This window comes from Meles meles, chromosome 19 (genome assembly GCF_922984935.1).
Source record: "Meles meles chromosome 19, mMelMel3.1 paternal haplotype, whole genome shotgun sequence".
Lineage (NCBI taxonomy): Eukaryota > Metazoa > Chordata > Mammalia > Carnivora > Mustelidae > Meles > Meles meles.
The window spans coordinates 56,914,001-56,930,277 of record NC_060084.1 but is presented as its reverse complement, the minus strand read 5'-3'; the positions used below and the strand labels follow the sequence as shown (position 1 = coordinate 56,930,277).

At 56.1% G+C, this 16,277-nt stretch overlaps 2 protein-coding genes across 9 annotated transcripts; both read left to right on the top strand.

Moving 5' to 3' along the window:
• The first annotated feature begins 30 nt into the window (after positions 1 to 30).
• Positions 31 to 10,089, top strand: SYT5 (synaptotagmin 5). Of its 4 annotated transcripts, XM_045987107.1 has the most exons (9): positions 31 to 391; positions 1,463 to 1,586; positions 2,127 to 2,299; positions 3,863 to 3,982; positions 4,096 to 4,263; positions 4,610 to 4,777; positions 5,041 to 5,158; positions 5,426 to 5,559; positions 6,204 to 6,811. In XM_045987107.1, exons 2-9 carry the CDS (start codon positions 1,508 to 1,510, stop codon positions 6,402 to 6,404), a joined length of 1,161 nt encoding a protein of 386 aa, XP_045843063.1. In that variant the 5' UTR covers positions 31 to 391; positions 1,463 to 1,507; the 3' UTR covers positions 6,405 to 6,811. The 4 variants fall into 4 exon arrangements, with proteins under 4 accessions (XP_045843063.1, XP_045843066.1, XP_045843065.1 ...); XM_045987109.1 differs by lacking the exons at positions 31 to 391; positions 6,204 to 6,811 and adding an exon at positions 9,953 to 10,089 and having other exon boundaries at positions 1,245 to 1,586; XM_045987108.1 differs by lacking the exon at positions 31 to 391 and having other exon boundaries at positions 1,255 to 1,586; positions 5,044 to 5,158.
• Positions 10,022 to 16,277, top strand: DNAAF3 (dynein axonemal assembly factor 3). 5 transcript variants are annotated; one of them, XM_045987092.1, is made up of 12 exons: positions 10,022 to 10,123; positions 10,392 to 10,480; positions 10,746 to 10,888; positions 11,240 to 11,333; positions 12,833 to 12,990; positions 13,268 to 13,450; positions 13,609 to 13,734; positions 13,839 to 13,961; positions 14,119 to 14,248; positions 14,855 to 14,969; positions 15,131 to 15,205; positions 15,290 to 16,277. In XM_045987092.1, the coding sequence occupies exons 2-12, from the start codon at positions 10,396 to 10,398 to the stop codon at positions 15,627 to 15,629; spliced, it is 1,572 nt and encodes a 523-aa protein (XP_045843048.1). In that variant the 5' UTR covers positions 10,022 to 10,123; positions 10,392 to 10,395; the 3' UTR covers positions 15,630 to 16,277. The 5 variants fall into 5 exon arrangements, with proteins under 5 accessions (XP_045843048.1, XP_045843047.1, XP_045843046.1 ...); XM_045987091.1 differs by having other exon boundaries at positions 10,022 to 10,146; XM_045987090.1 differs by lacking the exon at positions 10,022 to 10,123 and adding an exon at positions 10,253 to 10,303.

Genomic DNA, 16,277 nt, shown 5'->3' with positions numbered 1-16,277 from the left:
TCCAGGGTCCTTGGACTGGGTATCCTGGCGGGGGTGGGGACCCAGGTGGGGAGAGGTGGCCTGGATGCCAGACAGCTGGATCAGAAAGCAGAAAATCCTCGGGGACCAGGATAAATATCCGTGGGCATCCTAGTGGTTCCTGGCTGGGGGCGGGACGAGGGGCGGAACGGGGCTCTCCCTGTACCCGGGACCTAACACGCACGCGCGCGCGCACACACACACACACACACACCCGCACTCACGAGCCGGCTCCGCTCTGCCGCGCCCCCACGCCAACGAGCCGGGCGATCAGCACCGAGGACAGCGCCACCCGCCCGCGTGCGGGGGCGGGGTCCGGGAGGGGCCGGCGCCTGGGTGTCTCCTGCGAGGGTCCAGTCCAGCCGCGGAGCAGGTAGGAGCCTCTGGGACGCCCGCCCTAAGCCCCCTCCTCATCCCCATCCCTAGAGAGACGGGGCGTGTGCGGGGGGTGGGGTGGGGATGGCACTGGGGAGGGACCGACCGAGGGAGTGGGAGGACTGAAGCCTGAAATGGAGAGATCGGGATTTAGAGACAGGTGTGGAGACAAAGAGCAGAGTCAGGGCGGAGCAGGCAGGCGGCGAGACTGGGAGACCCCTGGAGTCACAGACCAGACCACAGGCCGAGGACAAGAGAGACACAGACCGGGTTGTGGCGACAGCCCGGTGGGGGAATGCACAGAAATAGGGAGTGGAGAGGTGCGGAGGCCGAGGCGGTCACGAGGCCAGGTGTGAAGACAGAGCTCGGGATGCGCGGGAGAGACAGCAGGCCGGGAAGGATGTGCGCCCCCACCCCACACCCCCTCTTAACCCACCCCGTCGGTGGCAGCAGGGAGCCCTCGGCCCTGGCGGGAGAGGGCGGAGAGCCCGAGTCACAGCCTGCAGGGCCAGAGGTGCAGGGAGGAGCCAGCCGAGGGCGCGTGCACCGACGCGCGAGGCCGCCCTCTCCCCACGCTCGCTCTGCGCGGGGTCAGGGGCTGGGGTCCTGACCCGGCGAGGAGCTAGCCTGCGCCGCCTGGACTTTGCGTCTGTACGTCAGCCCCGCCCGTTGTCTTGCCAACAGCCTGTTGCCAGGGCAACCCTCATAGCTCCCGCCCAGCCTGAACCTGCAGCCCGTCGTTCGGGGCAACCCAGGGCCCGGTTTCCCACGCCCGCCTTGGCCCATTTCCGGTTCAGGCCCTCGGGGACTGGCACGGAAGGGGTAGAAGTCGGAGGGATTCCTGCGGAGACTTGGAGGGCGGGGGCGTCCCTGTGGGCTTGACCTAGGTCCTGGAACCCACCCCTGGCGCGCGTCCTCCATCGTGGGGAGCTGACACTACAACCCCCAGCATGCCTCGCAGCTGCTGGCTGTGTCCTGTGTGGTCGACCGCCCAGGGTGCCAATGGGAATTGGAGTTCTTCGTTGTTTGGCGGCTTCAGTGAACGCACGGGGTGGGCGTGGGGGGTTAGGGCTCTTGGGTGTCTCCGCAGAAAGGACCGTAAGACCCTGCCGTCATGTTCTCGGAGCCTCCAACCCCAGGGCCTCCAGCGCCCTACGCGCCTCCAGACTCGAGTCGCATCGGCCCTGCCCCGGGTGAGCGAGCCTCGGGGACAGGGCGGAGGGATTCCCAAGGGCGGGGTTTGGACAGGTGTACTCGGCAGGTGGGCGGGAAAATCCGGGTGGCAATGCAGTCGGAATCCTGGGCTTGACATGAAGTGAAATGGAAACGGAACAGGTTGACAGGAAATCGAGAACCAGATCAAAGAGTGTGGAATGGAGTGGGCTCTTGGGACCGTGAATTGGAAGGTCCACCTCTGTCTTCTTTTAAAGACAGGGAAACTGAGGCCGGGGGAGGGGCATGACTTCTTCGCCTGTCAGGGGTTGAGCAGAAACGGGGGTGGAGGGGGAGGTGGAATTAACAGGCAAGACAGTCTGGATGGTGTCAGGCTAGAATAGGGCATCAGACCACGTTACAGGTGAGAGCCGTGGGAAGGAAAACGGGGCGACAGAACGGAGTGGAAATGGCCGGAGGGAAAACAAGGCCAGGATTCCAGCTTCCGCGTGTAATTCGGACTGAATCAGCCAGCTTGCTTCCTCGGGCCTCAATGAGTGTTGTCTCCACGTCCTCTGCAGTACCCCCCTGGGCCCTGGCCGCAATCGTTCTGGTCTCAGGCCTCCTCGTGTTCGGCTGCTGTTTCTGTGTCTACCGGAAGCGTTGTCGGAGGCGGTTGGGCAAGAAGAGCCAGGCCCAAGCCCAGGTCCACCTTCAGGAAGTGAAGGAGCTGGGCCGGAGTTACATAGACAAGGTGTGGCCTGGCCCAGCCCCTTGGCCCTGCCCGTCCTGCACCGTTGGCCCAGCAGCCTCAGTCCCTGCTTTCTTCCCTCCCCTGCCCACCTTACTGGCTCATCTTTGTGGGTGTTTAGCCCTGACCTGGACCCTGGAGTTCTGGAGATAGGCCGGATTGAGTCCCTGTTCCTGAGAACCACTCTGGTGTGGAAGTCAGACCCTCACACAGACATTCACAACACCGGGTGGCATGTGCCCCATGATGGGGGTGCCCAGAGTGTATGTGGGTGCAGGGAAACCACCTGATAGCCTGGACAGTCCAAGGATGCTTCCCAGTAGAGATGTCTTCTGTGCTGAGACCCAAAGAACACTCAGAGTTCGCCCAGGACAGAGAGGAGGACATTGTAGCTCAAGGTCTGGAATCCAGACCTTGAGGCATTTCACAATAGCTGGGGCACAGATGGCAAATAGGCTGCCCTCCAGAGTGGGTGTCTGAGGAGCTCAGGGGTACCCATGTCATGAGTGCAATTGGGAACCATAGAAGATTCATGTGCAGCCGAGGAATAGGATAACATGGGTGTTGGAATGAATCCTCTGGAACCCATGTGGAGGACAGATTTGGGGCAAGGAGGCCAGGGAGGAGGCTGGTGTGGCTGCCCCAAGAGAATGAAAGAAACATGAGGTGGAAGAGGCCACCGGAGTGGAAGATGACAGCTTATGGGTGTCAAGGTCTGAGTGCAGAGTGGAACGGTGCTCACCTGGGAACCAGGAAGTCCCAGGTTCCCAACCCAGAGGAACCACTCCCCAGCTCTGTGACCTGGGGGAATTCACTGTCCCTCTCTGAGCCTCAAGTGTGTGGTCTGTAACTAGTATTTCCTCTCCTCCCTTGTCAACAAATAACTATTGTCACGGTCACCCATAAGGCAGGGCCTTTAGGGTCCTGGTGCCCAGTTTCCGCCCCTGTCCCTCAAGCCAGCGATGTCCAAAGACCACCTGCGTCAGACTCACCTCAGGTTCTTGTGGAAACACGAATTCTGGGTCTTGCCCCAGACCTACCAAATCAATCTGAAGTGAGGGCATTTTACCACATTTCTCAGGGGAATTCTGATTCGCGTTGAATTTTGAAAATGGCTGGCTTAGGTTAAGGAGAACTCTTGTTCTAGCTGAGAATGGCAAATACAGGGTAAAGACACTATTCCTCCTCCATGCTTTTCTGTGGTGAGAACACTAGTCAACATGTCCGTTTGGACAACAACCCCAGTACCTCCATTCGCATGTGAAAGAAATCTTCTGCATCCTTCTTGTAGGCAACAGGTGCTATCAGCACCTGCTCTTCTAGTCTAGGCATGACAAGCACACTGCGCATGTGTCACCATGTCCATTCTCCCCCATAGCAGACATCATTAATCAAATTTTGACTAACTATTGCATCTCTGTTATTATGACTAGTGACTGCCTGTGGCAGACATCACTAGTCAAACTCTGACTCTGCTTAGCCAGCAAGTGCTCAGGGATCAGTGAGTCTCCCTTGGCTTCTGGGTCAGGGGAAGAGTTCACCTGCCCTTGCTCCTGGCCCCCTAAGGTGCAGCCAGAAGTGGAGGAACTGGAGCCAGCACCATCTGGGCCAGGGTCGCAGGTGGCCGAGAAGCATGAGCTCGGACGACTGCAGTACTCACTGGATTATGATTTCCAGAGCGGCCAGGTGGGTGCGGAGGAGGGAGGTGGTGTGGAGGGGAGGGTCCGAGGGTTCTAGCCCCTTTTTAGAGGAGGCTCCAAGAAGGAAGCTAAGACTAGAGTCCCCTTATCACCTTTCAGCTGCTGGTGGGCATCGTGCAAGCTGAGGGATTGGCAGCCTTGGACCTGGGGGGTTCCTCCGACCCCTACGTGCGGGTCTACCTGCTGCCAGACAAGCGGAGGCGGCATGAGACCAAGGTGCATCGGCAGACGCTGAACCCACACTTTGGGGAGAACTTTGCCTTCAAGGTGAGCTCCTGGCCTCTGTGCCCCAGGCTTGGTAACATGCCTCCCGTCCTTGGAACACTGGGGAGCGACCCCTTCAGCTTTTTCTGGAGCCAGCCCACAACTCAGGTAGCAGCTTCCAGCTCTGGGGACTATCACACTGGACCCTGGATTGTCCGCGTGGGGCGCTGCTGACCTCTGGGCTGTTGCTTTGTGCCATTCGGGTTCCAGAGACTTCCGCACAGCTGTTCCCCTGGACCCTTGCTGCCCGAGTCGTCGCCTTCTACCTGGATGTGGCGTGCCGCACTTCCCGTCTCTCTGACGTCCCACTCTCCGCCTTGTGCTCTCTTCCCTGTGGCCCCTCATCTAGGTCCCCTACGTGGAGCTGGGGGGCAGGGTACTGGTCATGGCGGTGTACGACTTTGATCGCTTCTCCCGCAACGATGCCATTGGGGAGGTGCGGGTCCCCATGAGCTCGGTGGACCTGGGGCGGCCAGTGTTGGCCTGGCGCGAGCTGCAGGCTGCTCCGCGGGAGGAGGTGAGCATGAGTGGCCACGCCCCCGCGCTGGGCCCGCCCACCGCGCACCCGGACCAATCAGATCACAGGCCTCTTGGACCCTCAGGGCTCCAGCCCTTGCAACTGCGGCGGAGGGCTGGACCCCGCGGCTCTCCTCCTTGGGGTGCACCGCTGTGGTGGTCACTGGACCACTCCATTCTAAGGCGGGGGGTGGGGAAGAAAGGCCCGAGAGGGAATGGATGTGAAGCGGGGGCTCTGGCGAGGGGTCCCTCTCTGTCTTTTAGCAGGAGAAACTCGGTGACATCTGCTTCTCTCTCCGCTACGTCCCCACGGCCGGGAAGCTCACGGTCATCGTCCTGGAGGCTAAGAACCTGAAGAAGATGGACGTGGGAGGCCTCTCAGGTGTGTGGGGAGCAAGCAAATGGTGCGGCCGCGGGTGGAGAGGGAGGCTCTGGAGCAAAGCTTCTCGCAGTTTCTGGGTCCGGAGCGTTCCCGGTGGAGAGGGGCCCGGACTGCCGGGAGGGTATAGATTTGTTGTGGACACGGAGAGAGCCCTGAAGGGTACACAGGGTGTCTCTGTGCGCTTCCGAAGAAGCGCCTCCTGTATCCTCCTCAACATGAGCCCTGCACTGGCCAGTCGGGGCCGCTAAGACTCCTTTCTCCTCCCAGATCCGTACGTTAAGGTCCACCTGCTGCAGGGCGGCAAAAAGGTGCGGAAGAAGAAAACGACCATCAAGAAGAACACTCTGAACCCCTATTACAACGAGGCCTTCAGTTTCGAGGTGCCCTGTGACCAGGTGCAGGTGAGCTCGGACCTACCCAAAGCCTCTGTCAGAGCAGCCCTCCCCCCAGGGTCCCAGGCCCTTAAAAGCCCCTGCTGCTAGGGGAAGGAGAACCCTTCGCAACCATTTGAAGCCAGGTCCTGGGGGCCTGAGGTTGTGTTTCCAAAGACAGTTTCCTCCTGTGAGGACCTGGGCTCCCCGCCCCCCAAGCAAGACCCGGGCTGTCCCGCTCAGGAGCTGTGGGTACTAAGGGACAGATTTCCCCACAACTCGTAAGGAAGAGGGCCCAGCCAGGACTCAGGCCTGACCCCTCCTCCCATTTCAGAGTCCTGACAGTTTGCCCTCCTTAGGAGGCTAGTCCTTAAGGAGGCCCCTAACAATCCCTTACCAACGGGGTCCTGAGGGTTCATCTCCTTTGAAATCGGATCGCGGAGGAAGAAAGACTCCAGAACATCCCTCTAACAGAGACTCTCCCCTCTGTCCCCTCCCACCCCCAGCACCCTTGGAGTCCCCTGAGAGGCCTTAGCGCAGGGTGCTAACAAGTCCCCGTAGACCTCAGGTTGCTAGGGAGAGGGTCTCTTTGGCAATGATACTCGAGCCCCTCTGCGCCTTGCCTCCTTCTCGAACTCTCCTGTCTCTCTTCCCCCGGCTCTTCCTGTCTCCAGAAGGTCCAGGTGGAGCTGACCGTGCTGGACTATGACAAGCTGGGCAAGAATGAGGCCATTGGGAGGGTGGCTGTCGGGGCAGCGGTGGGGGGAGCTGGCCTGCGGCACTGGGCAGACATGCTGGCCAACCCCCGGCGGCCCATTGCCCAGTGGCACTCACTGCGGCCCCCTGACCGAGTGAGGCCACTGCCTGCCCCCTGATCCCCACCTCAAGCCCCTTGCCAAGCCTGGACTCGGCCTCTCACCTCAGACTCCTGGCCAAAACCACACCCAGGCCCACCTTTAAGCTTTCTCTGACCCCTAACCACCCCCACTCCACCCCAACCTGACGCATTCCTGCCTTCCCAGCCCCCATTATGCCAATCATGGTGACTTGCCAGCTCTCCCACCAAGCACACACCCAGAAGCCCCAGGGACCCCTGGGGGAGGGGCGCAATCTGTCCCCCCAACCCCTCCGCTCTCACTCTCTGCTTTGACAATCAGTGACCCTGCCTTCATCCCCCTTCGCTCCCAGCACCCCTCTTCCTGCACAGGATCACCTGCTCCTGTCCCTAGTCGGACTCCTGCACTGCTCCTGGGACCAAATAAATACTCAGCAACTTTGGTGACCTGATCTGATGCTTACTGGTGGGGGTGGGCAGGGCGGGGGTGGGGGGGCAAGAGGGTGGGATCACCCAAGGGTAAGGATAGGGCTGCCCATTCTGGGGATACACTGCGGGAAGCTGGCCCACCCACTCCCCCGTCCATGTGTTCACTTTTTCGTTCACACACCCCTCCGAACCTGGGTTTTTTCTTCTGAAAATATTGTGGTCGGAACAGTACCTCCTGTATGTTTGCTGTGAAGAGTCCGTGAGAATCACTTACTTGCTCATGAGTTTAATCTGCTCCTGCATCCGTGACTTCCATAGATTTTCATACCCATATTTCCCTCCCTTCCCTTCTTTCTTCCATCATTCATCCATTCTACTTTCCCTGAGGTCTTCAGGGTGGCAGCTTCTGTTGGATGCTGGAATCCCAAGTTGATGCGGATCCAGAATTTCCCCCAAGCGACTTACTCTCATTTGCAGAAAGAAAATAGATATGTAGAGTCTGGGAATGAGATCCCCAGAGACTGGGAGAAAGGGCAGAGTTACACAGGGAAAAGCCAATGGTTGTGCCTCTTTCTTCCTTCAACAAATTCTGTCTCCTAATCTGTGTCTAGGAAAGACAATCGTTTCATTGCTCCTCTCTCCTCTCATTTCAGACAGGATTTCAGGTGGTAGACAAGGTCTTTGAAATTGGACAAGAGAGCTCTCTGATCTGGAGGTTAAGTGAAAAATGAGGCAAAAGGTTCCCCCATGTATTAAAGAAAGGGCAGAGCATTAACTTGCTCTGATATTCCTGGTAGCCAATGGGAAAAGGGAAATCTGATCAGTTACACCAATTGTAATGTTAATGTGATTTAACAAATTTCTTCAAAGGGATCTGGTAATTTCTCCTATGTGAGTGAGTGAGGGGACATTTTTATGAAAACATCATGAGGTATTACTATTATTACTATTTTTGCTACTCTTGCTAACAATGATCCTCACAACCACCCCATGAAATAGGTATGATCATTATTCCCAGTTGACAAATAAGGAAACTGTGCTGAGAAGTAACATGACCTGCCTAGGATCATACAGCCAGGAAATCCATCTATAATTCCTGGGATCGAATTCTGTTCTGAGTTAGATGATGACATTGGGGTCCCTGATTCTGCATCTCAACAAGAGAGCAGACAAATGGGAAGAATAAAATCATTGCAAATGGTGGTCCATACTGGGCAGTAAGCTAGTGAGAGCTGAGATCATTTAGGAAGGGCAGTCAGAAACAGCTTTCCTAAAGAGGTGATGTTGAGCTGTGCTTTGAAGGACAAGAAGGAACGAGGCTGGCTAAGATGAGCAGGAAACACAATGGAATATTATTCAGTCAGAAAAAGGAAAGTTTATACTGATTCATGCTACAACATGATGAACCTGAAAGCATGATTGTAAGTGAAAGAAGCCAGATGCAAAAGGCCACATATTGTATGATTTCATCTGTGCGAAATATACAGAATAGGCAAATCCATAGCGGGGGGAAAAAGCAGATCTGTGGTTTGCAAGACTAGGGAGAGAGAGAGAAATGGGGAGTGACTGATTAATGAGTACAGGATTTCCTTAGGGAATGACGAGAAATTTCTGGAACTTTGGTGATGGTTTCCCAACATTGTCAATGTACTAAATGTCATTAAACTTTATGTTGTGTGTATTTTACTACAATAAAAATAAGCAAAGATGAAGGGGAAGAGAGTTCCAGGCAGAAGGCACCCTAAGTTGCAGACTTGGTGTGTTCTCAAGAGATCCAGGAGGCTAGTGAGTCCTGCAGGCTGTGCTGAAACCTCAGCTTTGCTCCCTAGTGCCCACAGCTGTCCTCAGAAGGGAGATGGCCCCCTTCAGTCCATCACACCACTCACTGCCAGCCGCACGTTACTATTCCCAATTTCCCAATTTACAGCGTTGAAAACCGAGGCCCAGAAAGGGTGTCTCACTCATCTCAGGCTGCGTAGCTGGAGGAGATGAGGCAGAGAGTCAAGCTTCTTTGGGTGTCACACCCTGTTCTGGGTGCTGGGGCTGATTTGGAAACGTGCCTCACTCGAGTCCCTGCCCTTACGGACCTTGAAGACAGCTTAAGTCACCTGGTTGAGGTCTCTCAGCCAGCAGGTGAAGGCAAGACCGAAAGCCAGGCTTATCTGACACCAAAAGCCACATTCTCCAGGATCCTGCCATCTGGTCTGAATATGAAGTGATGGGAGTCACAGGGTGTAGATTGCAGTGGCCATTCTGCTGGGAAGGCAGGAGATCCCCCTGCTGGACTTGGACATTTCAGGGGCAGTGGCGGGAGGTGGGGGGTGAGGACGGAGGAGCAGAAATTGGAGGAGCAAAGGGAACAACACAAAGAATTCAGACGCAGAGGCCAGAGAGAACTTGGTGTGCCTCCCATGAATGTGCCCTTACCCACTTTCTGGAGCCCTGCTGCTTGGTCTGCCTATTTCCATGGTGTAAATACTCACAATGTGGCTGATTTCAAGCCACCAATGTGATCACTGAATATGGAGTCGAGAGGAGATACCTATTAGTATACTCTCATATAGTAATATAGTATTTCCCAGGGTCAGGATGAAGGTCCCAAAATTTAAGTCAAAGCTGATGACAAAATAAACCACCAGTAATCAAGATAAATAGTATTTTAATACCATATGTTTAAGAATCAAGATTAATGCAAAAAAAGAGATCCATGACACATGAAATATAAAAATTTTATAGACGGGGTCTGACCCTGCCCTTGAACTGCTCTACTTCACCATAATCCTGGCCCTGGTTCTCATAAAATTTTATTTAGAAAAATAGACAGTCAGTGGTCATAGTGTGCCAGTTTGACTTTTTAAACTATTGCGTTTCAATATTATTTCCTTCATTTGGGTACAACAATTGATGTAAAAAACCTTAAGACCATCAACAACAGGCAAGTATAGTAAAATAAGAAGTGATGAGTTTTGAATGTATATTACCTTTATTTTAATGTAATGCATTTAATTTGGATTTAATTTTAGTAATTAGTAAAACAATTTAATTTTTAGTAATGACTGTGCATAACAACCAGGTCGCGAAATTACTGACATTAGGGGACCCAGAGGTCTAGGCGACGTCACTTTAACTTGAATTAATCAAGATTCTGTTCCTTTCTAGGTCAATTTGAGTCGACCCAGACTTCCCCATCCCAGAAAAGTGGATCGTCCAAGGCCCCGCCCCCAACACCCCAGCCCCGCCCCTTCTGCTCCTTCGCCGTCGTCATGACAACCGCGTCCACACGCCCTCCACTCCCCACGAGCGCTCCCATTGGCCAAAAGTTCGTAGCAGGCACGTCCCACTCACTTCTATTGGTCAGTCTATAGCGCCGGTGCCATCCCGCGTACTCCCATTGGTTGACTGGTCGAAAAGGAAGGGGGCTCTGGGCAGTTGTGTGTAGCGGGTGTAGAACAGCGGCGCAGCACGGAGCAGGGAGGGAGGGGGCGTCCGGCAGTCTTTGGAAAGACAGAGGTGAGGGAGTGCCCCAGGGAGGAGAGGGGCGGTGAGAGGGGCGACGCAGAGACGGTGGTTTGGGACTCCCAGGACATCTGTTCTGCAGGGCGATGACCACTCCGGCAGGCTCGGGCGCAGGCTTCGGCTCCGTGTCCTGGTGGGGCCTGTCCCCGGCGCTGGACCTGCAGTCTGAGAGTGAGTCCCCACCCAGGACCGCATCTGACCCACCCTGTCAGGCGGCGCGCTAACGTTCTCCGAGGCTCCAACGGTGGAGCCGCCCCTCACTGGGCAGCCCAAGTGGCCTCTGCGGACTACGATTCCCAGAATGCTTAGAGGCACAGCTCCCTTAGGAACTTAGGCCAGGAGTGCGAGTCTTGCTGGGAGTTGTAGTCCTTTGTTCTGGGGAGGCTGCAGGGGGCGCTCTCCAGGCCACAGACTCCAGCCTGTGTCATCTTGCCAGGTCCTCCTGTGGACTCGGACTTGCGGGACGATGCAGAGCACAGGACCCCCGAGCTAGATGTACTGCTGCTGGGCTCTGTGGATGGGCGGCACCTGCTTCGGACCCTGGCCCGGGCGGCGCTCTGGCCTCGCAGGAGGTTACATGTGAGCTGGGATTCTGGGGTCGTTGGAGGGAGGAGAATGAAGATGAGAGCCCGGATACCTGAGAAGGGAACTGGAGGCCTGGACTGCTAGGTCCGAGGGAGGTAGAAGCTGGGGACTCAAATTCTTGTGTTGTGGATTTTGGGTTCAAGTGGGACCAATAGCCTAAAGACTGGGTGTCTTGAGTAGTGGTGGGGAGGAGGGTTCTGAGGGCCCAAACTCCCGTATGAAGGAAGGAGGCCAGCGTACAGAATGCCTGGACCCTGTGGAGGGAGGAGGCTGAGGTCTTCCATTCCTGGGTCTCCTGGGAGCCAGGGACACGGATCTCAGAATCATTTTGCTCTGTCTTTCCAGTTCTATGTGCTAGAGAATAATCTGGAAGCTGTGGCTCGACACATACTGATCTTCAGCCTAGCTTTGGAGGAACCTGAGAAGATGGGGTTGCAAGGTGAGTTGCAAAGCGCCGGATATTCTGGCCCCCAGCCTCTTCCCCATGCCCACAGGGGTTCTGGTATTTTGATGGTCCGGTTAAATGTCCTGGCCATTGTTCCCACCTATGCAAAAATATACCACCTCCTAGAGCCACTGAGAGAATTCCAGGAAAAAATCCATATAAATTCTCAGCCCAGTGCTTGGCACAGGGTAAGCATTCCAAATCTCCTGACACAGGAGAGGGCCAAAGGAGATCAAAGGACTCCTTAAGAGGTCCCAGATATGGGGAAGGTTTGGCGGAGCTGAGCCCAGTCCTTCGCAGAGCCTCCCCACAGGCCTGAGTGTCCTCAGTTAGAGGCACAAATCCCAGAGGGTCTGCTTTAAGGATGCAGCCCTGGAAGGAAGAGGAGGATCTGGGCAGGGAGACAGGGATGACAACTTCTCAGTGACAATGACTTTGGCTTAGCACCTTGAGGAGAGTCTGGACTGAGACAGTCTGTTCAAATTCTGGCTCTGCTTGCTGAGTGACCTGGGGCTAGTATCTACAGCTTTCTGGGCATACATTGTTTCTACATTGATAAAATGGAGATCCTAAAATTCTTTTCCCATAAAGTGCTTGTGAGGATTCAATTAGAAACAAAAACAAGGGGCGCCTGGGTGGCTCAGTGGGTTAGGCCGCTGCCTTCGGCTCAGGTCATGATCTCAGGGTCCTGGGATCGAGTCCCGCATCGGGCTCTCTGCTCCGCGGGGAGCCTGCTTCCCTCTCTCTCTCTCTGCCTGCCTCTCTGCCTACTTGTGATCTCCTGTCTCTCGCTGTCAAATAAATAAATTAAAAAAAAAAAAAAAAGAAACAAAAACAAAAACCACGCAGCTCCTGGCTTGTGCTATAGACTCAGTACCTCTTAGTGCTGATTATTGTTATCACGATTATGGAGGTAGTTTTTCCTTAATAGCCCAGAGCACTCAGGATACACCGCACACACTTCACAGCGCACCTTGTAAAAGCCTCTGAAGGAACTAGATCTAACTAAGGGTATATGGTTCTCTGTCTTGAAATAACTTTAAGATTCTCAAACCACTAAATGGAACAATTTACATATTGATAGAGATTCGTTGATACAGACGTATATGTTCACACAACTAAAGGTATATAGTAAGATTCCTGATTAAAATGGAACAATTTAACACTGTACTATTTTAGCACGCATAAATCTCCATTTCCACCCCAATCTATATATAACTTTTTCTTTTTTATGGCAAGGAAAATTTGAACATGAAATTCAGGTTTGGGCTCATCTGCAGGGTGGGGAAGACTAGAAGGACGCCTAGGTTAGGTTTAAGTTATTCTTCGTGTTTGAGGGGTGGATGAGGAGTTGGCCAGTGTCCCTTATGCTCACATGACTATGACATCATAAATTACTATAAAGAGGGTATGCGTCACCCACACGGGTCCAGTTTCTGGCTTCCCTCCTCTGCTCCCCCCACTAATCCGCCCCTCTCCCCCCTCCCCCCCAGAGAGGAGCGAGACCTTCCTGGAGGTGTGGGGGAACGCGCTGCTGCGCCCCCAGGTGGCCGCCTTCGTGCGCGCCCAGGCCAAGCGCCTGGTGCACCTGGTCCCGGAGCCTGACCGCCTGGCGGAGCAGCTGCCCTGGCTCAGCCTGGGTGCCCTCAAGGTGCCGTCACTTCCCAGGATCCGGATGGCCACTCGGAGAATGGAAATGGGCAGCCCCAAAGGGTTTTCCTTGATGGAGTTCGAGCCCTAGCTCCCCAGCTCCCGGTGTGGGATGTGACTTGGGGGTGGTTTCTACTCGCTGAACTGCAGTTTCTTCATCTGAGAAATGGGAGAACGGGTCCCACGCCCGGGCACGGGAGGGAGGGAAGAGCGGGAGAAACGGTCCTCCCTGCAGCCCCCTCTCCCTCGCTCTCTCTCCGCGCATGCCGGCTGTGCAGTTCCGCGAGCGCGACGCCCTGGAGGCTGTGTTCCGCTTCTGGGCCGGCGGAGAGAAGGGGCCCGAGGCCTTCCCCATGAGCCGCCTCTGGGACTCCAGGCTGCGCCACTACCTGGGCTCCCGTTACGACGCCCGGCGCGGTGTCAGCGACTGGGACTTGCACATGAAGCTGCACGACCGCGGGGTGAGGGACCTGGGAAGGGGACTAGAGGCCCTATTTCTGGATGCGCAGGAGGTGGGGCTGAGAGGCTGGGGGCCGGGACTCCTGGGTCCGAGGGAGGAGGGGCCGGGGCCCACATACCAGATTTGCTTCGACCTCTGTTTGTTCATCCTCCTACCCAGGCCCGAGTCATCCACACTCGCGAGTTCCGGCGTTGGAGGGACACTGGCGTGGCCTTTGAGCTCAGAGACTCCAGCGCCTACCACGTACCAAACCGGACCCTTGCGTCCGGTCGCCTCCTGAGTCATGTGCGTGTCCACTCCCTACCCTGGCCAGTCCTTCTTTTCGGGGACACAGGAACTGGGGTCTCCAACATTGACCTCACCTGCCTCTTCTCTCCCTGCTTCCCCAGCACGGAGAGCGTGTCACAGCGCGCGGGTATTGGGGGGACATCGCCACGGGGCCATTCGTGGCCTTTGGCATCGAAGCAGATGATGACAGCCTCCTGCGGACCAGCAACGGACAGCCACTCAAGGTGTGTGACCGGAGGTGCTGGGCCTGGGAGACGTCCCGCTGTTCTGTACTTTCTCAGCCCGGTCCGGAAATCCAAGCTAGCGCTGGGCCTTCGGGGGAGGGGTGGGGTACTCTAGGCCTTGCCTTGTCACCCAGGCCCGCGCCTCTTCTCTCCCCAGACCGCTGGTGAGATCACGCAGCACAACGTGACGGAGCTGTTCCGAGAGGTGGCCGCCTGGGGGCGCCCGAGAAACGTCCAGGGAAACCCCGAGCAGGTGCACCAGGACCGGGATGGAAGCCCAGCACACGGTAAGCGTCCGCATCAGCTCACCCCCCTGAAAGGGGAGTTGGGTGGTAAAGGTGGCACACCGTCCTCCGGGGCAGAGTGGGGCCCGGACCCCCATCCCGGGCTTCAGGTATTTCATGTCCGAGCACGTACCAATATGGTTTCCAGTGTCCGAACAAGTGATCTCCTGTTCCTGACGTTGTCTTTTTCTTTGTATTTCTCTCTTTCCTAAATCCTGACACCATGCTATCATTCTGAATTCCAACAGTAGTATTCTAATCCTACCTGCAGAAGTCTAAAAGACAGAGCATTTAGCAAGGTGCTGTGTCCCAGCTCACCTTTGGAGAACGCCCCCCCCCCCCCCTTTCTGGTCAGGCCTCCTTGTAACCATCCCCCAACCTGGCTCTTCCTCGGTGTCTGGATGCCCTGTATGGCCATGGGCCACCCACTCCTTCCCTCTCTTGAGTCTCAGCAGCCTAGTCTGTAAAATGGGCCTGTTGCCGGGCTGCCCTTCCCAGAATTTTCCAGGAATCCATCTACGAGAAAGGATGAGAAAGGGCTTCAGGACAGGCGAGGAGTGTTTTCTCCAAGCTTTGTGGGTCGGCCTAACTCTGCCAGTTCTTCCCCAGCTGCTCCTGCCCCGGAGTTCTTCACTGTGCACTTCCTGCCTCTCGGCTCTGCCCAGACCCTTCACCACAAAAGCTGTTACAAGGAACGGTTCCAGCTTCTTTATGTGGCCTGTGGGTAAGAGAGAGGTTCCCAGACTTCGCTCCCCCAGCTCCTCCTCCTCACACCCAGGAATCCCGGCCGCCAGCCCCTCCTTAATCAGCGTCAGATTCCCCCAGCCCCACTCTTCCCTCAGGACCTGGAAGTCTCAGCCTCAGCCTTCCCTTCCCTCTGCGCAGGATGGTGCATCTTCTTAGCCCAGATCTGGGGGCCACCGTGGCCCCCGGAGGACGCCTCGTGGTGGAATTAGCGCGGTGAGCCAGCGGAGTGCTGGGCAGGGAGCGTCCAGGCTGAGGGCTGGAAGCCAGGACCCCTAATGGCCCCCTTCCTGGTTCCAGATACCTGGTGGACCTGCGGCGGGAGCAGTTGCAGGGGTTTGCCAGCCGGGTCGGGGAGCTCGCTCGGGCGGCTGGGTTCACCCCAGTTGCGCAGGCCAGGCCCTCGGAGACCTTCGCGCGCTTCCACAAGGCCCCAGACTCGGCTTGCGGCACTGACTCCGCTGTGGACTCCATGACTCCGCCCCCTGACGTCCCAGCCCCGCCCCTTGAGGACCAGAGCCAGGCTCTGGAAGGCGGGACCCCACCCCCTGAGCCCCTCAAGCGGCCCTCAGAGTCTCCGGCTCTACCCACAGAGTCAGACCCCACAACCAGAGAGTCTGGCTCCTGTCCCCATCTCTGACTTGTAAAGTCAGGTCCTGGAATTCGAGCCCGCCTCTAGAACACTCAGTTCTGTTCTCAGCAGTCTCTATCAGCTCCAGAGGTGTTGCTGGCATTTCAAATTACCGTCCTGGGATTCTGTGTTCTGTTCCTAGAATTCTAGATTGTTCTTTTAGAGTTACACGTTCCACTCTTGAGACACCGCCTACAGAGATGGGCCCTGAGTCTCAGGCCCTCTGTGTGGGCTCCTTGTCCCCTGAGGTCCTGTTTTAACTGGGGATGGGGGAATTGCTCTCCAGGGCTGTTCAACACCCCCAGGGGCCCAGTAAAGAGAGTGGGGTCCTCTTCTTCGTGTGCCAATGTGTCTTTCCTGTCTTCAGTCTTGTCTCCCGGACTGGGAGATCGGATGAGCTAGAGTAGTCAGGAGAGACCTAGTTCCTACTGAGCCAGAGGTGGATTTCTCCTTGCTGTTGTGGCCTGAGAGTCTGGGCCATACCTGGATCCTCAAATAAATCAACAAATTTTATTGAGTGGCTAACAAGTTTGGGATACAGAAACTGACCATAGCTCTTAGGAATATTGCAGTCCAATGTGGGGATGAGGCTCAGACTCCTGGGTCTGAGGGAGGAGGGGCTGGGGGTCTGGACTCCTGGGTCTGAGGGAAGAGGGG